The sequence below is a fragment of the Oncorhynchus mykiss genome, chromosome 26 (genome assembly GCF_057628025.1).
Source record: "Oncorhynchus mykiss isolate SJ-2025 chromosome 26, ASM5762802v1, whole genome shotgun sequence".
NCBI lineage: Eukaryota > Metazoa > Chordata > Actinopteri > Salmoniformes > Salmonidae > Oncorhynchus > Oncorhynchus mykiss.
This window is the reverse complement of record NC_143047.1, coordinates 13,755,001-13,775,711: the sequence shown is the minus strand read 5'-3', so window position 1 is coordinate 13,775,711 and position 20,711 is coordinate 13,755,001. Positions and strand designations below refer to the sequence as shown.

General features: G+C 46.6%; 1 protein-coding gene across 17 annotated transcripts in view; it reads left to right on the top strand.

Annotated features, from left to right (window-relative positions):
- The first annotated feature begins 2,592 nt into the window (after window positions 1-2,592).
- The window catches only part of LOC110506413 (transcriptional corepressor CBFA2T3), a 57,187-nt gene continuing 39,068 nt past the window's right edge, over window positions 2,593-20,711 (top strand). For 3 of the 17 annotated variants that reach the window (XM_090222156.1, XM_090222155.1, XM_090222150.1), the window contains exon 1: window positions 4,145-5,658. In XM_090222156.1, coding sequence (XP_090078282.1) covers window positions 5,432-5,658 — 227 coding nt within the window. In that variant the 5' untranslated portion in view covers window positions 4,145-5,431. Of the gene's footprint in view, window positions 5,659-15,698; window positions 16,964-20,711 lie in introns of those variants that run through there. The other 14 variants (XM_090222165.1, XM_090222161.1, XM_090222167.1 and 11 more) reach the window with 8 other exon arrangements.

Here is a 20,711-nt window from a genome sequence, read left to right as displayed (position 1 = left end):
ATCAGCGCATGCTCGGAGTACACGTCCTGGTAATCCCGTCTGTGAATGTTGACCTGTTTAAAGGTCTTACTCATATTGGCTACCTTTAAACAGGTCAACATTCACAAGGGGTTAACCTACCTCCTCCTCCCTCCCTGCCAGTCGTTCCTGGCATTGTGAGTGAGCGTGATGGCACTCAGAACGTGTGTCTCCGTGTGTCTCTGTGCCCCTTGGTGGGCTGTCATCACTCCCTGGCATTGGGAACACAGCACAGCTGCAGGGGAACCGCTCAGCGGGGGACCTTCGTTTCCATCTGTCTCCTATTCAGGGTGGCACCTATTTAGAGCAGCTCAGCGGCTGTGCATGCCATGAGCCATGAGAGGCAGGGAGGGAGGGAGTGCTCGAGAGTGATGGAGATAGAGACAGGGAGAGAGGGAGAGGGAGAAAGGAGGAGAAAAGAGGGGAAGGAACTAAAGGAGACTACACCTGTGGTAGTTGTGGTCTTACTCCCACCGCTTGTTAGATGTCAGGTTGTCTATAAAAGCAACACTATGAAGTTGTCAGTATTGTTAGATGTCAGGTTGTCTATAAAAGCAACACTATGAAGTTGTCAGTATTGTTAGATGTCAGGTTGTCTATAAAAGCAACACTATGAAGTTGTCAGTATTGTTAGATGTCAGGTTGTCTATAAAAGCAACACTATGAAGTTGTCAGTATTGTTAGATGTCAGGTTGTCTATAAAAGCAACACTATGAAGTTGTCAGTATTGTTAGATGTCAGGTTGTCTATAAAAGCAACACTATGAAGTTGTCAGTATTGTTAGATGTCAGGTTGTCTATAAAAGCAACACTATGAAGTTGTTTGCCAACTGGGGCACTTTGTTTATGGCAAACAGACATAATGAGCAAAATAAAAACACTGAACATTGAATCGAAATGTTTCCTCTGCACATTACACTCTTAGAAAAAAAGGTGCCATCTAGAACCTAAAACGGTTCTTCAGCTGTCCCCATAGGAGAACCCTTTGAAGAACCCTCGTTGGTTCCAGGTAGAACCGTTTTGGGTTCCATGAATAACCCTGTCCACAGAGGGTTCTACCTGGAACCAAAAAGGGATCTACCTGGAACCTAAAGGGTTCTCCTATGGGTACAGCAGAAGAACCCCTTTGGAACCCTTTTTTCTAAGAGTGTAGGCTAGAATAAGTAAATGCCAATATCACAGTTTAATTGCTACTTGTCTTGTAGTGCTGCTTTTTTACGAAAATTGTCACTCAGAAAATAGTATATGGGATAAACATCTGTTATCTATAACATGTTAACATTTACGGTATGCTTGCATATAATAACATGGTCACCATAACATTCTCTGCAAATATACATCAGTGGCTGCATGTGCTTGTGTGGTGAGTGGGTATGTGTGTATGAGAACGCGCTTAATTTAGCAGGTGCTCTTTGACAGTTCTTGAACGTGCGCCAAGTCTGCTGTAAAAAAAAAAAAAAAAAACTCAGCATGCATCTGTGTGGGGCTGCGCTGTGACAGATGGGGACGGTTTAACTTATAGAGTTCGGTTAAGATCCGGAGGTTTCTGGGGCTGTCTGTGCCAAGCAGGTGCACATAAACACACCACAGAGAGGATGGAGGAGCCTCAGCTGCCATATTTCGAGGGGCTATTTAGGAGATGTCCATAGACTACTGTATACACACTGCCAAGGCTATAAGCTCAGGGAAATCCTCTTCTATAGCTCTCTGTGTCCCCGACAAACACTCTCACAATATCCTTCTGTACTGTACAAGACAGAAAGATAGGCCATCATAGTGGAATCATACCTCCAAGCTGACAATTAACTGACAAGAACTAATATGCACCATCTGTCAAACCTACAGAGAACATAAAATAGAGAAAATTATTTTGCTATATGTTTACGTTATACGGACCTGGAAAAAAATCTGGGGAATCCCTAACCTTTCACCAACAGTGTCACGGATATGAACACCTAAAAACAAACAGCGTGACGCAGTACAGAAACAGAATCAGTGTTCCCAGAGTCCCCAGCCAGCCACAGTGTTCCGTACAGTGTGTACCTGCGGCAGGAAAAACCCAAGTAAGGACTTGGTAAAGGTGAACGGTTCATCCACTCTGAAGTGACCAAGTGTCTGGCAGGAGGACTTTCCACCATCTGGCTGCTTCCCTCTCTCTTTATCTCTCTCTCCCTGCAGTCATGAGGCTTGTTAGACTTTCTCCTGATGCAAAAGGTGAAAAGTTCCTCTCGGCTTGTCTATATTTTATTTTACCCCATTTTCTCCCCAATTGGTAGTTACAGTCTTGTCCCATCGCTGCAACTCCCTTATGGACTCGGGAGAGGCTAAGGTCGAGAGCCATGCGTCCTCCGAAACACAACCCTGCCAAGCAGCACTGCTTCTTGACACACTTCTTGCTTAACCCAGAAGCCAGTGTGTCGGAGGAAACACAGTGCAGCTTGTGGCCAGAGTCAGCGTGCATGCGCCCTGCCCGCCACAAGAAGTCGCTAGAGCGTGATGGGACAAGGACATCCCGGCCGGCCAAACCCTGCCCTAACCCGGGCGACGCTGGGCCAATTGTGCGCCGCCCCATGGGTCTCCCGGTCGCAGCCGGCTGCGACACAGCCCGGGATCGAACCCAGCTCTGTAGTGGCGCCTCAAGCACTGCGATGCAGTGCCTTAGACTGCTGCACCAGTCAGGAGGGCCCCTCTCTGCCTGTTTTTAAAGCGACAGGACAGATTTTTGAGGATGAGCACGCATTACCAGAGATGAGACCACAACTCCGGTTTCAGAAAATGAGAAGGGAAATGTAAACAAAAATAGAAAGAGAGAATCTTTCATCTGAAATAAGGCTGGTATATTTAATGACTTTCCACCAGATTTGTTATCAAAAGTCCTACTTTTCCCTTCTGATGATTCATGGGTAAAGTGATAATTAGGGCTTGTCCGTCCTCCTGCTGTGTTTTAATTTGGGGAGAGAGGCCTGCGTGTCGCTGATAGAAGGATCTCTCTGACACGGCTAGTCTAGCCTGCTACATCTGTGAGCTGCGAGCAACAGCCGCTGCGGAAGATAAGGCCAGACTAGCCGCTTGCCCAACACTCCACGCAGCGCTCCACCATCTCCTCGCTCCGGTCCCCTCCCCAGTCCCGTGACCTTATCTGTGGAGAGAAAGCACCGCTCGGTCACAATAGCACCTGCCAGGGCCAGAACTGGGCCAAAGTGATTATGTGGGAATCATTATCTCACTCCCCCCCCCCCCCCAAAAAAAAATATTTTATACCTGCCAACATCTGAGAGTAGGGGAGGCAGGCAGGGGCCTCCTCAGCCTAACACACAGGAGCATGCACATACACACTAATCCAATTGGGGCCATCTTCTCCTTCTCAGAAGGCAATCCCAGGGTTTGATTTGAGAACATACTATTTATTACTCAGCGATTTCCTTTGGTCTTCACATGTTAACTCGCTGCACTGACATGTAGCCATGGAGAGGGTCAGTATGATGAGAGGTTTAGGAGTGAGAAATGCTGGACACACCTACATACAGTACATATAAGCAAGAAACAATTCCAACTTCGGTACATGTATTCATTCCACTGAATACTACATGGAGGCAGATTCCATCAGATTGGATGATGTCTTTGGGAAAGCTTGAATATGCCAACAAATTATTTTTGATGTTGTATTTTTTTCCAAAATAATCTTCAATCTTAGTGCACAGTTGAGTCAGGGAAGGCTCTCTAACATAGAGAGCACCTAGAATACAAAAAGGAAATGAAACCAACTGACTGTCAAGCTATAATTTCATAGTTTCCAAAGTCCCAAATGTGTCACATGATTGAACACTGCCCTTCACCCCACACACCCGTTACTCTCACATCCACTCTGCTGTCCACCATCTGTGTGCTGGTTTCACTCTGACAGACAGATGGACGGCACATCTGTGTGCTCACATCCCCTCTACTTCTGTCCCAGCTACAACACCCCGTGTGATCTGCTCTGCGGGTCAGAGGGGTCCCAGCTGTACCCTCTCTGTCGTTTCACAGAGGAACCCCTGTTACTGATTTTACCTCACCCGGCCCTGCTGGAGCATACACACACACGCACGCACGCACGCACGCACGCACGCACACACACACACACACACACACACACACACACACACACACACACACACACACACACACACACACACACACACACACACACACACACACACACACACACACACACACACACACCACTGGGACACCAGAGCTGAGAGGCCAGGGCAGGGGGACACTTGACGTCTGGACTGACAGAACCACAGTAAGGGAGGACAGGACCCTCGGTATCTAACCAGGGGGTGAAGCAACACCCCTAAGGACAGCGTCAGGGGGGCAGAGCTATCCATAGGGTTCAAAGTTGGGGGTAGGGCTGGCTGGGCGGAGGGAAGGAGAGGTGGAGTGAAGGGTGTAGGGAGGAAGTGTTAGGAACAGGAGGAGCCCTGTCTGTGTCCGGAGGGAAAGGGAAGACAGCGCTGCCCGGCCCGGCCACAGACACAGCTGGTTCCTGCCAGAGGAAGCCCCAACGGAGGCCGAGGCCTGGTGTCTACCGCTATCACAACCCAGCAGCACTGTTTACCTTCCCCTGGGGAACCACCCCTTTCACACGGCGGGGTCAGGACACACAGACACACACCCACACTGTTACAGTTGCACTCAGTCCCGGCTCACACGGGCGCCACTGCTCTGCTTTCACTGTGTGGACTAGAGGAGGGTTCAGGCCAGTGCACTGCCCCTCAGCCGGAACAACGAGGAAACGAGGAGCCACGAGGTTAGCTGACCTCCCCCTGCCACTCACACACACACACACACACACACACACACTGTTCCCTCACACACTCCTGTTGAGTGAGTCGGAGAAAGAGAAGGGGAGAGAGAGACTACTGGGTGGAGAGAAAGAGTATCGGACACAGATAATTACACAAGTCTGGTGGCGCCGCGATCCATCTGAGGTGACGTGTCGTGGACGGGAAGAAAGTACGAGGTAAAGGAAGAGTCATTTGAAGACTGTTAGCTGCATAAAGTAAAAAGGAAGGGGAACTTTAAAGAAAGTCTTGTTCGAGTGGGAGGAAGAAGAAGTCGAGTACAAAAAGACATCTCTCTGTCTGGCAGCCATGTGATCTGGCTGTGCTGGGCTCATGTTCTAATCATGAGAGCAAGAGGACTCACTCTGTGATCTCCCCAGGCCTGGATGAGTCAGTCAGTCAGTGGGTTAGTCAGTCAGTCAGTCGGTAAGCACCCTAAGCACACAGGAGAAAGGACATCAACCCTCCGGTCTACACACAGAGAAAGTGACTTGTGTGGTCTAGTGTGTCCCCTGTCCAGTCGAGAGTTCTAGAAACACACAGAGGACAGGACAACGTTGTGGATTACTGCTGTGGGGAGGGGGGATGCAGAGTATGGCCGCCGAGGTCCACCTGGAGCGGCAGAGGAGGTCTGATCTACGGAGAGCCTCAACCTCAGCCTCCACCTCGGCCAATTTTACCGCTCCTCCCAGGGTTCCCACGGTGATGCTGACCAGTCACAGGGGGATGCTGTGCAGACGGAACCCTCACAGGCTGGAATCTGGCAACCCCAACCTGGCAACCAGGAGCCACCGCACAGCCAACCAAGGTAGGTGGTGATCCTTTTCTGTGTTATGAGAAGTACTACAGGCTGTGCCTCTGTTGGCAGCTCGCTACAGCGACGAGTGATTGTGGAGAAACTCCTGCTGTCACTTCTCCTCATTACGTTGGAGTGATTGATGTGTAATCAGGTTGCGTTGAGTTAGCGCCACATGCTCCAGACAAGACATGGAAATTAGCTTCCTACTGTAGCTCCTGTAACTATGGTGAAACGTATTTTTAAAAATTGTCATTTGATTTTCAAGGTCAAAGCAGACCCCAACTTGTTTTCATTACTGAAAGCATAGTTTGCTGTCAAAACCCTACACTGTAAAGACATTAGAAGTCAGTGGCACGTGTCCAAGTGGACAGGGAGGGAAGGGGGTTCAGGCTGGTGAGGACCTGAGGATGGGGACTTCCCTCTGGGCTTCCCCTGGTAGATGGAGGAGCCCACTTCCCTTTATTGTGTTTCTGAGGGGCTAGGGGGAGGGTGGAAGGGTAGGGGGAGGGTGGAAGGTGGAGGGTTGAGCGAGGCTCATTCATTGTCAAGCCCAGGTCAGGACCCCGAGAAACACTACTGACCCTATCAGGGCTGTTAGTTAGGTTACTGGAGTCCCCTCCCTTCCCCATCCCTCTCCTGTCTGTTAGCTTCTAGCCATCTGACCAGCACACTCAACAGCATCACTGGCTAAGGGAGAAATATGGCATAACACTAAGGAAATGGGAGTGTCCTTGTTATCTTAGTCTCATACTTTCTTCCTTTCTCAAATCCCCTCTTTCAACACTGAGAGGACTGTTTTCAGGCACACGCTGTCAACAATGTAAATGAAAATCTGGTAACTGATTCTTAAAGAGGTGTAAAAACTGGAGTAGTACCTTGAGGTAAAAACTTCACAAATCAGTGAGGCCAGTAGCAGAGAAACACAAGCATCAGACATTAAAGCTGTACTTTATAGACTCTAAATATTTAAAAGGGGTACCGTCTTAGAGGAGGACTAATACCCAACATAGTGAATTACCTGCGGCAGCTCCCATTTCATGGCAGTAATGAGCTTTGTGGACATTTCAGTGATAAGCACTCTATAATTAGGCTTAGTCATAAGCGTCCCCTGTAATTCTCTGATAAAAACCCAGCAGAACTGAGGTAAACGCTGGCCCCATCCGTCAGGCTTGCCTCATGTTCCAGGGAGGAACCAATGTCCCTATAAACAAAACTCTTTGTCTGATCAGGTAGTTTACCTATTGGGGGGGTACCGTTCAGGCAGCATCATAATGATAATGGCCTTGTGATATTTTCTTTGTGTGTGTGTGTGTGTGTGTGTGTGTGTGTGTGTGTGTGTGTGTGTGTGTGTGTGTGTGTGTGTGTGTGTGTGTGTGTGTGTGTGTGTGTGTGTGTGTGTGTGTGTGTGTGTGTGTGTGTGAGGCGTTATGAGACGCGGTGCAGGCTTCCTGTGAGGGAGCAGATGTCGCAGGGCTCAGGCACAGCTGCGGCGGCTGATAACCGCAGTGGCAGGGATATGTCGGCACGCTGGCTCCTCTCCCTGTGTCTTATCACCGCGCACACAGCACACAGCACACAGCACACCACAATGAGGAACTGCCGCCCGCCAACACCAGCACACCCTCACAGCCGGCCCTGAGAGAGGGGAGGGCAGGGGAAGAGAGGGGGGCGGGAGAGAGGGAGGATGGAAGGGTGGACTGAATCTAGACAGAGACTTTGAGGGAAAAGGTGGAATGAAATCACAACGAAGCTTTGGATTATTCCTATCATAGGTTTCATAAAAGCTCAGCTCTTCCTAATCCTCCATGGCTAGAGAAAGGCATATGCTTTATGTGCATGAGAGACATTTATGTATTTACAGTGCACACGCTTCAATGGCTACTCCTGTGTTGAGGACATCTGGCTCCAAGGTTGACATATATTCTACCCTACCTCTCTGTCTTCATCAACAACCTTATCATCCTCCGTCACACAACTGGATTGTATTACATGTTAGTTCTCTTAACAGAGAGGGGTATAAAACAAGGATGATGGGGGATGGGTCTGTGAGGGATATCATCATGAGAAAGAGAGAATTAGAGGGAGCGAGAGAATGTGAGAGAGAAAGGAGGGGGGAGAGGGGGGATAGAGAGAGAGACAGGGGAAAGAGAGAGACAGGGGATAGAGAGAGACGGGGTAGAGAGAGACAGGGGTAGAGAGACAGGGGATAGAGAGAGACAGGGGTAGAGAGAGACAGGGGTAGAGAGAGACAGGGGATAGAGAGAGACAGTGGTAGAGAGAGACAGGGGTAGAGAGAGACAGTGGATAGAGACAGACAAGGGTAGAGAGAGACAGGGGTAGAGAGAGACAGGGGTAGAGAGAGACAGGTGTAGAGAGAGACAGGGGTAGAGAGAGACAGGGGGTAGAGAGAGACAGTGGTAGAGAGAGACAGGGGTAGAGAGAGACAGGGGTAGAGAGAGACAGTGGTAGAGAGAGACAGGGGATAGAGAGAGACAGGGGTTGAGAGAGACAGTGGATAGAGAGAGACAGGGATAGAGAGAGACATGGGATAGAGAGAGACGGTGGATAGAGACAGCCAGGGATAGAGAGAGACAGACAGGGATAGAGAGAGACAGGGGTTAAGAGAGACAGTGGATAGAGAGAGACAGGGATAGAGAGAGACAGGGGATAGAGAGAGACAGGAGATAGAGAGAGACAGTGGATAGAGAGAGACAGTGGATAGAGACAGACAGGGGTAGAGAGAGACAGGGGTAGAGAGAGACAGGGGTAGAGAGAGACAGGGGTAGAGAGAGACAGGGGGTAGAGAGAGACAGTGGTAGAGAGAGACAGGGGTAGGGAGAGACAGGTGTCATGACGTTGGCCTGGGGGGTAGGTTTATGACAGTCATAAATACCTCTTTCCACCTTTTTCCTCTCTCTACCCTACTGATGTTACATTTGCAAAACCCTTGGTTAACATAGAGATTCTGGGAACATCAGAAGGTGGGGGAAACTATATTCTGGTAAACCGACCAATGGAACATATGCGGTAGTACTTAATGAATATGATGTCAGTTTGGTTGTCATCTGAGACATTCTCATCAATGATAAGATGACATAAACTCTACAGTGGAAAGTCTACACATCAGAGTTATCAGATTCACATGGAATTGTTGTTCAATTTAAATGTTTGAATATGAAATTATTCGTGATGGGATGAAATGTGATTTTAGCTTCTAAAATGTGAGATTTGGGTTTTTTCTGCTCAGTCAGTGGCCCGCCCCTGTGAAGGGACATGGGCTATAAAACTTTTCAAACACGCCCTCCTCTCTCTTCCTATATAAGCCCTTGACGACAATATAACTTCCTGTTTCGAGGATGTAGGACGACGGTCCGATGTCAGAATGGTTCAGATAATAACTACAGAATGAAGCCAACATCAGCGTGAGCTTTGGTTGCGAATGGTATGAACTTTCAACTCTTATTCACTACAGAAGTGATACCTCCTAGCCGTTGAGTTAGCAACAGCAGCTGCAAACATAGGTTAGGAAGGAACAGACAGAGTATCCCGTCTACCACACAACAACGTTACTACAACGTATCCAATTGACAACCAGAGACATTCTTCAAAGGACTCGGTTGGGCAACACGGCCTTCCATCTACCACCAACCTACCGAAGCGCAGCTCAGAGTAAATATTTATTGCATTTTCCTTTTCCAAATGGGCGGTAATTTAGAATGCATAAGATACTGTATTTACGATAAAACAGCTTCGCCCTTTGTTCCTCAGTCTTCCCGCTCTTTCACTCAAACCCAGCCCTTTTCTTTTGTGTAACCAGCTGTCATATCTGTTCCGCCCGCTAGGGACGTTTTCCTTTATGACGTAATTTGTAATCAAGTTATGATTTAATTATGTGTATGTGTAACTCTGTGTGATTAGTTAGGTATTAAGCAAATATATAATTAAACCCAATTTTGTATTGCTGATTCAACTTGTTAGCCAGGGTTCGTGCAGATAACCAAGAATGTACAACTTTCAGATGAGACTGAATTAAGGTGACGATTAATATTGACTGCTATTGATGTAAAATATTACTAGGTCTTTAAGAGTTTATTCGGAAGATAACAGCTCAATAAATATTATTTTGTGGTGCCCCGACTTTCTAGTTAATTACATTTACATGATTAGCTCAATCAGGTAATATTAATTACGGATAAATTATTTTATAGAATAGCATGTCATATCACTTAATCCGGCATAGCCAAACACACGACACAGGGATAGAGAGAGACGGGGGGTAGAGAGAGACAGGGGGTAGAGAGAGACAGGGATAGAGAGAGACAGACAGGGATAGAGAGAGACCGACAGGGATAGAGAGAGACGGGGATAGAGAGACACAGGGGTAGAAAGAGACAGGGGCTAGAGAGAGATGGGGTAGAGAGAGACAGTGGTAGAGAGAGACAGGGATAGAGAGAGACAGGGTAGAGAGAGACGGTGGTAGAGAGAGACAGGGGATAGAGAGAGACAGGGGTAGAGAGAGACAGTGGTAGAGAGAGACAGGGGGTAGAGAGAGACAGGGGGTAGAGAGAGACAGAGGGTAGAGAGAGACAGGGGTAGAGAGAGACAGGGGTAGAGAGAGACAGGGATAGAGAGAGACAGGGTAGAGAGAGACAGGGTAGAGAGAGACAGGGGTAGAGAGAGACAGGGGGAAGAGAGAGACAGGGAATAGAGAGAGACAGGGAGTAGAGAGAGACAGGGATAGAGAGAGACAGGGGATAGAGAGAGACATGGGGTAGAAAGAGAGGGGATAGAGAGAGACAGGGATAGAGAGAGACAGACAGGGATAGAGAGAGACAGGGATAGAGAGAGACAGGGGATAGAGAGAGACAGGGGATAGAGAGAGACAGGGGAAGAGAGAGACAGGGGTAGAGAGAGACAGGGGTAGAGAGAGACAGGGGATAGAGAGAGACAGGGGATAGAGAGAGACAGGGGGTAGAGAGAGACAGGGGATAGGGAGAGACAGGGGATAGAGAGAGTCAGGGGATAGAGAGAGACAGGGGATAGAGAGAGACAGGGATAGAGAGAGACAGGGATAGAGAGAGACAGGGGTTAGAGAGAGACAGGGGATAGAGAGAGACAGGGGTAGAGAGCGACAGGGGTAGAGAGAGACAGGGGATAGAGAGAGACAGGGGATAGAGAGAGACGGGGATAGAGAGAGAAAGGGGATAGAGAGAGACAGGGGATAGAGAGAGACAGGGATAGAGAGAGACAGGGGATAGCGAGAGACAGGGGTAGAGAGAGACAGGGGATAGAGAGAGACAGGGAGTAGAGAGAGACAGGGGATAGAGAGAGACAGGGGTAGAGAGAGACAGGGGATAGAAAGAGACAGGGGTAGAGAGAGACAGGGGATAGAGAGAGACAGGGGTAGAGAGAGACAGGGATAAAGAGAGACAGGGGTAGAGAGCGACAGGGATAGAGAGAGACAGGGGATAGAGACAGACAGGGATAGAGAGAGACAGGGGATAGAGACAGACAGGGATAGAGAGAGACAGGGGTAGAGAGCGACAGGGATAGAGAGAGACGGGGGTAAAGAGAGACGGGGGTAAAGAGAGACAGGGGATAGAGAGAGACAGGGGAAGAGAGAGACAGGGGTAGAGAGAGACAGGGGTAGAGAGAGACAGGGAGCCGTTATCCTCTCTATTTCATCTGCACCAGCTTTGCGGTTTCTGTGAAGAACAGATGTTCGCTACTTGATACAGTGCACCATGCCCCTCTCCTTGCTATCTTCAGTCCCAGCACTACCAACTGTCTGCACACACACATTCTCCCTCTCTCTCTCTTGCATGCCAATGTGGACACAATTGCTTGCCTGAATACATGTGGATGTATTCAGGTGAAAACAGGGTAAATTGAGAACTTTCTACTGCTGCCCAATTGACTTTCTCTCCTGCTCCTACATCCCGCTCTTTAGTAAACATTTCACTTTAACGAGGTGCTATTTCCTGATCCTTTAGCAGGGCTGGTCACCAGCCACCGCTGACCTCGGGGTCTCCTCTTTCACAGACGCTGAGCTAAGCAGAGTACAGTGTGTGTGTGTGTGCGTATGTGTGTGTGTGTGTGTGTGTGTGTGTGTGTGTGTGTGTGTGTGTGTGTGTGTGTGTGTGTGTGTGTGTGTGCGTGCGTGCGTAGGTACGTGCGTGTCCTCTGGCCCTGCTACGAATTAAAAATAATGTAGGAGAATTACTGTTTAAAACGAAGAGAGCATCATTTTGAGTTTAAATTCCCATCATGCTTTGGAACGGCCACTTTACTGCACGACTGCAAATAGAATGTCAGAGGGTCTATATGGATGCAATTTGTAAAACCAGCATCAAACGTGTGCTTGACTAGACGGAGCAATGATCCGATGCTACATTATAGCAGAGGAGCTCTCTGTCTGTCTCTCTCTCCTCCTGCGTTTTATATTCCTTGGCATCGTCTGGTGACTTTAAAGACGTTCACGACGCTGATATGAAAGCTGCCAGATAGCACACGGCTTCCACGGTCATACCACCTCAAAATAGCAAACTTCAACGTGAGTGTCAAAAACAACCATGGGAATGTTTCTATAGCGAAAAGCTCTCGCTACACCCGCGGTAACATCTGCGAAATATGTGTATGTGGCCCATTCAAATTGAATCTGATTTGATTTTGCGTTTACTTTGCCGCACCAGTGCCGTGGGTTGCATCAGAAAGTGTAGCAACGAACACACAGTATAATCCTGAGCACGATACGTTTTCCATTTAGAGAGAAAGAGACGATTTTGTGTTAACCGCTTCTCCCCAAAATAATGTACTTTTACACTGCTGCCTTTAATGGCAACTCAATAACAGCGTCCACTGAATGTGGATCCAAGCAGCAGAGCACAATGGAGCTGCGTTCCTTTCAGACGAGAGGCACAGCATCCTTATCTCTTTTCGACACGCCAGCCAGCCTGTGACTGGAGCGAGAGGAAAGGATTTACAATGTGTGAGTGGAGGAAATGCTCCAGTCCAGACCTCTGTGAGTTCTCTCCCCGTAGAGCCACCGCTGCCCCGTGTGTCCCCGGGTCTGTCACAGAGACCTTCATTACCATACCTACACAATGATCAGCCCCTCAATCTACCCTGCGCATCTCAGACCAGTCCTCCACCACCATCAGATACAGGCAACGCAACGAGGTGGAGAGAACAAAAGAAAGACAGGGGAGAAAGAGAGGGAGGACAAAGCCGGGTCGTTTGTGTTCATTAATGCCATCAAAAGGAAGTCAGGGTCTGAGGACGAGTGTCGGGAAAGGAGGGAGTTCAGTTCATTGAGGGAGATCAATTTAGTTCCCACCTTGTGTTTCTGTTGTGGGGAGGAGTTATCAGACGCGCCACATGGAGGGTCATCCCATCCAAACACATCACCCGACAAAAGACAAAATTAAGAAAAGAATGAGGGGCTGTCATTTGGGGAGCTGACAAGCCGCCTGCCCGTATTCCCAGAGGAGAATAGCACACCGTCAATCATAATGCTATCATGGTGACAGGAATCCTTTTTGGTTTCACCCCATGCCCCACACACTGTCACTCATGGTCCCCCCTACCCACCCATCACCTCTCAACATCCAGTATTATTTACTCGAATTAAACCAAAGGACCCAGGTAAACATAAGGATATTCAATCGAAAACATACCTTTACATTCAGTTTTACACACACACACACACACACACAGTGTGTGTGGCCCTCAGATGGACCTGCAGGGCCAGAACATGCAAGGCTATAACTCCCCAGCAGGAAAGAGAGGGGCTTTTACCACTCCATCAAGTCCTGGGACGATCCACCATCCATCTCTCTGACAACCCAAATCCCAGGATGCCACATGGAGACCCTGATAGGATGGGTTACTTGCATTGGGGAGTGTGTGAGGGTCTGGGTGTGTGTGTTTAATTCTTCCACCATTCTAAGCCCAATGCAGCACAGTAGCCAGTTATAGTGTTGGTGTCTGAATTATTAAAACGGTAAGTATTGAGAAATTGTTTATCTTCGGAAATGCATGGATTGGTGTGTAAACAACACACAACCAGCTCTCTTTCTCGAGAAAACTCTGAGTGAGGCAGACAGAGCTGTAGAATATCTGATTCATCCTGAGACTGCTCACTGGATGGATCAGACTTTGATATGGTAGAGAGAGAATCGTGGCAGCTGTCATAAAGAGAAGAACAAATTGCAATGGCAGGTACTACACAATATACCTTATCAGTTCTCCCCCCAACTGAGAGCAATAATTTTAGGCCACAACTCACTCACTCCAGTCCCTTATGCTTGGTTATAATGGCGGATAGAGATCCCTGTTCCTACTGATTTGCTTATGGGTCTGTGGCCATTCACTAATCATGTCAATAATCATACAGATTATAAGTGTGATGGATTACCTCCAAACTGCATAACCTGTTTGACATCTGAGATGGTCAGTAATACACAGAAACAACTCGTCCCCTTTAGACAGTTCCCCTTACCTGTATCTGAGAGAACACCTCACACCCCAGACACCTGACTGGTGAGACAGGACACACTGGATAGCAGCTGTCTCTGTGTACTCTTGACTGACTTTGTTAGTTCTATAGACACAGTAGAGGTGAGGAGGAGAGTGTTTGTTTTGTCTTCAGTAGGCTACCCCTCTTCCTCCGTGTCTGCAACAAAGCGTAAAGGGCACACGGGTGTAGAATTCTCAGCTAGTGAAACCAGATGAACGGTGGTGCGCGACGGTTCAATGCATCAATAAATGAGCACCGTTTACTTTTAGAATTTTTCAAATTTCCGGCGTCTAATGCAAACAGGCCTACGAGGCAAACTCTTAGCTAACTAGGCATGGGCATTTGTGCTAAACGCAAAGCCATCATATGTATTCACTCAAACACACACACACACAGCATTCACTCAAACACACACACACACACACACACACACACAGCATTCACTCAAACACACACACACACACACACACAGCATTCACTCAAACACACACACACTCTGAGGATGTAGGATGGAATAACGGTAGAACAGTCGCACTATGGTGTTTGCCTGCAGATTCTGGAGGTGCAAATCCAACCACCACCAACCACATATTGTTTACAGACACCTTTCAGCCAAAATCACCTTTTGTGATAGCTACTGCACACCGGTATTTTTTTAAACATATTATTTCATCTATATTGTTGCCTATCACTTGTTTTATTTGGTGCAGATAAATAAATGTGCCTTGACCATGGGCGAAAGTGTCAGGTGAACAAGATTAGGCCTCCCTAGGCTAAAGCAGACATTGTGTATTTATTTTCTACCATTGTCTGTTGAGAAGTAAGAGGAAAATGTCCACTGATTGTCAAGTGTCTGAACGAGCACTTAATTGGGTGGCCATTGGTAGAAATGATGAGATGATGTTGAGGGCATTGCACTGGGAGATTGCCTAGGCGACGGGTGAGGTGGTTTTCGAGCTGCTGTCTGCTGATGTGAGGAAACAGCGGCCCCCATGGGTAGACTTGGGGAAATGATTCTCTATGGGGAAAATGTCAGACAATACAGAATGCATAGAGAATGGTATTAATACTAGAGAATGGTATTATAGCTACTGTAGACGCCCGTATTTACACTTTATCAACCCCCTCTGACTATTTGATGTCGGCTATATATGCTAAACTAAATTATGGAATTAGGCTAATTTAACACTAGGCTACAAATATTCGTTGTTTCTTTGCACATAAAATAGGCCTATGCCAGTGAAGAGAGTTAATAAATCCAATAGGGCTGAAGAAGTAAAAACCTCACCTGGGTGAAAACATTGCATTTCTAGAATTTACTAAAGAACATGATGTAAACTTCTGTACTTGTTTCCAGTATAAATCAATAGCCTAGATTTGTGCACAGTGTGTGTCTGTGTGTGTGCGTGAGGTCATAGTTTCATGAGTTTTATTATGCGAGAAAAAAAATTGACAATATGGAGATTGGACGCGTGCTGTCAATTGTCAATGCTATTGCAGAATCGAGCAGCAAGGAGGCTGTCAACTCGTATATCTGATGAGGAAAGAGGAGGAGAGGGAGAGAGAGAGAGAGAGAGAGCGAGAGAGAGCGAGAGAGAGAGGTTAGGAGCTCCGTACGCATCCTGCTCCAGATGGCGATTTAAACGCAGACAGACGGCTACAGAGGGATAGAGAGAATCACAAGACTGCACACTAGACCCGCGAGCTCAAAAATAATCGAAAACTACAAAAATGAACCAAAACACGAAATGAGCGACAACAAAGAGAACCATTTAAGCGCTCGAAATATGATGAATGTTTTTTACTGACTGGAGTTGACAACAGCATCTCAAGCCAATTGTTTCAGTGGAATGAGCGGTCCTCGATGCCTGAACAGTTGGATCCGTGGGCAAATGACGGTCTGAGAAGCGCGGTGTCTGCTGAGCAAAACCGAGTGTTTTCACTCGGCTTCGACATTATCAAACAAAGGGAGACTCATTTTACGGATGTATAAAGACTTGATATTGTAAAACTAATTTGCACGATTGTTTCAAAGTCGTCTACCGAGGAGTAGCATTTGGAACAAGAGGATCCATATGCCCAGATGAATTTCATATTTTTACATTGGATGTAAACCCACGGCGCGCATCGGACACGGATTTGTGAAGTAGCCTATTTTCTCTTGACAATTTTAAGATTACACAAAATATTGATATTTTGTATCGGTTTGCTGACGGTGAGCACACATGTTAATAGTTAGCTAAATCAACTATCTTTGTGGTTTCTTTACTGTATTATCCTCCCCTTGCTAACAGAACACGAGATCTAAAGAAACAGCTCACATTTAGATAACGGAGAGAAGTTGTGATTTCCCCCCCCCCCCCCATCTAAATCCAGATAAACTGTTGTTTTTTACCATCAAAAACGGGACAGTAAACCAAAGACGTCTATGTACTAAAGGATCGCACAGCTCTATCTAGCTTTGCAAAATAGTTATCAATTTATATATAAGAAGTGAATTACCTCATCATTTATTGAACCCGAAAAGTCAACAACACCGCTTTGAATCCAAAGGAAACAAATATTTTTTTTTGTTTGACTGTAAAAGTGTCGAATTTATCTTTTTTTTTTCTCCTCTCTCTCTCTCTCAATACCTTTCATTATCAGAGAGAAGGAATAACACCTTAATGAATGGTGTTCAATATCTCCGAAGGCTTTATCCTTTCTTCCAAATAATGAGGATCGGGGCGTTATAATCGTCATTCTTTGGTCTGGATTATTTTCGCTGCAATTACCTGAACCTGAACCCGACCTTCACAAAGTAAGTCACACTATTAGGCTACATGTTTATTGCAAAGGATAAATTATAGCCTACTGATTGTGTGCTTGTTCGATGCGAGAGAGACGTTTGGACACGGTTGTTTCTGGCATAAAGCACATATTGCATTTTATTGTGTAGCCTATTTTGTACCCTTGAATTTGTACACCTATTTTATGAACTATAGCCGAGGCTAGATGGTGAGGTTGGGTGATAATCACTATTTAGCTAGGTAGCATAGCATAGTAAAGACGTGATTTTACATGTCCATGATGTTAATATAACTGCAGATATTATTATGCCGATCTTAAATGACAACCAATGCTCTTCCTATATTATGTCAAATAGCATGTCAAAAGTTGTATTTTCAAGGGCAATAAAATAATTCCCTTATCGATTAGAAATCATGTGTTATTATACCGTTTTTCTTGACTTTTTTCGTTGTTGCCTAAAGCATTGTCAGCTATTTTTACGGGAACTTTCATTCATGTTATTAAACTGTAAACATTAGTGTTCAGTATAGTTTCAGTGCTTCCCCATTGGTGGCGTTGAATCCAAATGTTTCCCTATTAATGGTTTCATTTTGACACAGACACTGCAGTCGCAGTGGATGATGGTTCTCTTATTTGGAGAAAAAAAAAATACAATTATAGGCTAAAACAATTGTGCCGATGTAGAATTTGTGATGAAGAGGCAACAATGTATCAGCCAAATTGAAAGCATTGTAGCTTCGATAAGCCATATCAGACACTTGATAAGACAACTTTTCATAGGCCTATAATATTAATGGTAGACTAGTATCAATAACTAGTAGGCCTTTTTCATCGCAAACAACAGAGAAGATAATACATCTTTACGTCAACATAAATATGGATTTGACCACTTTTCCCAGCAATGTTTGTTCATGGCAATTGTGGGGCCATAAGGCGTCTGCCTTTCTCTGGATACAGGTGGTCTTAACATAAATGCGCTCTTCTAGGTATAGTAGGCCCACACAAATGAAGCTAACGGCACATGATGTGGTGCCTCTGCTGGTGGAGAGCTCCTTGTGTGATGGAACATGGAGGCGTAAATATACAGTTGTTCGGTCAAGGTTGTGGTTTCTAGGGCTTTGTGCTCTCGCATCTGTCGTGTCTTCCTTCCTGTGGCGGTACCTGTACCTCACCACAACTCCCACATCAAAGTACCGACTGAAAGTAGTCCCACATCTAGAGGCCTTGGTTTTGTTTTGATATCTTGTGGCCGCCGTCCTTGAGTGATACGTGATTGGAGGAAGGATGGATGTTCAAAGTATTCGGACCAGGTCCTGGCCTGTTGTCACAAATCAGTGGAAGTGCTGTGCTATATTATTCTGTTATATATATTTACACAATATCATCATGCGTTACAGAGGCATGGTAGATGATGTATTTTGCACACCAACCGAACGGGCCAAACTGTTTCTAGAAGCCTAGGCTAACATGTGCACATAACCTGGAATAACCTGATCATCTCCCATGGTGTGAACTTCTGGAATAGGTGGCCTGGAATTGAAAGGCCTCTCTCACCTCTCTTTTCCCCTTTAGCGGTGTACAGGTGAAAGACAGCTGCCCGCCCGTGAACCCCCCTCCCCTCCCATGCACTTACTCCGATCTCTCATCTCATGGGTGTGATGATCAGACTCCACAGTGGGTCAATTGCCAGATATTCAATTCACAAAACGGCGCCTCTCAGTTTCAAGGCCAGAAAATGCAATATGGAGCTGGTGTCTGTGCCAGCCAGGATAATGAGTGAGCAGAACTGTATTGGGCGTCAGAGAGTAGAAGAAGAAGCACATCGATGAGACAGCCTATTGGCATCGCTGCCAGACAGACAAAGTAACAACATTGCTCTAGCCTAGTGAAAGACAGAAGGAATTGGGTTGGAAGCAATAGTATTTAATGAAACATCTCAAACTAAATAGGATTAGAAGACATTCTAAACTAGATACACACTCTGTATGCTGAACATTAGGAACACCTTCCTAATATTCCAGTTGCACCCCTCCCCTTTTTGCCCTCAGAACAGCCTCAATTCATCAGGGCATGGACTCTACAAGGTGTCGAAAGCGTTCCACAGGGATACTGGCCCGTGTTGACTGCAATGCTTCCCACAGTTGTGTCAAGTTGGCTGGATGTCCTTTGTGTGGTGGACCATTCTTGATAAACACAGGAAACTGTTGGGCGTGAAAAACCCAGCAGAGTTGCAGTTCTTGACACAAACCGGTGTGGCTGGCACCTAGTACCATAGCCCGTTCAAAGGCTCTTAAATCCTTTGTCTTGCCCATTCACCCATTCAATTGAAACGTGCACAATCCATGTCTCAATTTTCTCCTACCGTTCATCTACAGTGATTGAAGTGGATTTAATGAATTACATCAAGAAGTGGTATATCAGACAGTATATCACGGGTATGACAGAGCTTTCACCTGGATTCAGCTGGTCAGTCTATGCCATGGAAAGAGCAGGTGTTCCTAATGTTTTGTATACACCGTGTATAAAAGACAAATAAATGTAACTTAAAAAAGATTACTCTGTGTGGATGACTCATCATGGCCAAAAAGTCACTCACTTGAGCCTCCATGAACTCTGATATCCGTCAGTGGATTCTTCTCTAAATGCATCTGTAAAAACTGAGGACATTTTCTCTGCAGGACATCACATGAATTGACTATTCAATTGGCCCTGGCGGTAAAGAACAGCTGATAATAGACAGACAATAGATGGAGAGATCCAAAGGTGAAACCACACTACAGCCGTTCAGCATTACCGCACATTACCACCAAACATCCCCACCGCCCGCCACTCTTCTCCAAAGGCAGATGTCCCCACTTCATCATTAAGTGCCTCTCTTAAAGAAAACCATTCATTACCCCACTGGAGTTTATTCCGTCTCTGCTACTACCACTCTTGTATGGATGTCTCCCTCACGTTTAATGGGCAGACGGAAAAATACCACAGGAGGAAAAAAAAAGTTATTTTAAAAGAGATACGGTCTCTTGTGCCAAAGCCACATGCCAATAGAGAGATGTTATAGTGCAGTGATGGAGTCTCACCGGCCTCCTCTGTGGAAAGAAGCAGAGAGGCAGACCATGCAGTGTGTAGCTCGCAGGCTGCTGCCTGACAAACACCAGTCCTCATAGACACTAAGAGCCCCACTTTGAGGTGTCATAACTCAGCCCACAGTGGTAGCAGAAACATACTGAAGGTATGACCAGGGGGTTGTATACTATTATAAACTGGGTGGTTCGAGCCCTGAATGCTGATTGGCTGAAAGCCGTGGTATATCAGACAGTATATCACGGGTATGACAAAACATTTTGTTTTTACTGCTTTAATTACATTGGTAACCAGTTTATAACAGGAAAGTGTCCTTATTGGTCACTCATGGCAGGGTAGGCCATGCTGTTGGTTGAAGGTGATAGTGTCTGTTGCCTGGTCCCCCTGCCGGTTGGTTCGCCAGGTGACAATGTCACAGCACAGTGACCTGCAGCCGGAGTGTGCTGGGCAGCGGGGTGGGGAGCGGGGTGGCGGGCTTGTGCATGTGAGAGGTAATTATTGTAATTTGAGTGCGGGCGGTGCAGGTGAAGTTGGCCGTCTTCTAATTAATGAGAGGAGCAGATGGCAGTGGGCGGGAGCACGCAGCCGGCCGGCCGGCAGAGTGTGTGTATGTGTTTGTGCAGAGTGTGTGTGTGTTTGTGCAGAGGAGAGGAGAGGAGAGGAGAGAAGGTCAG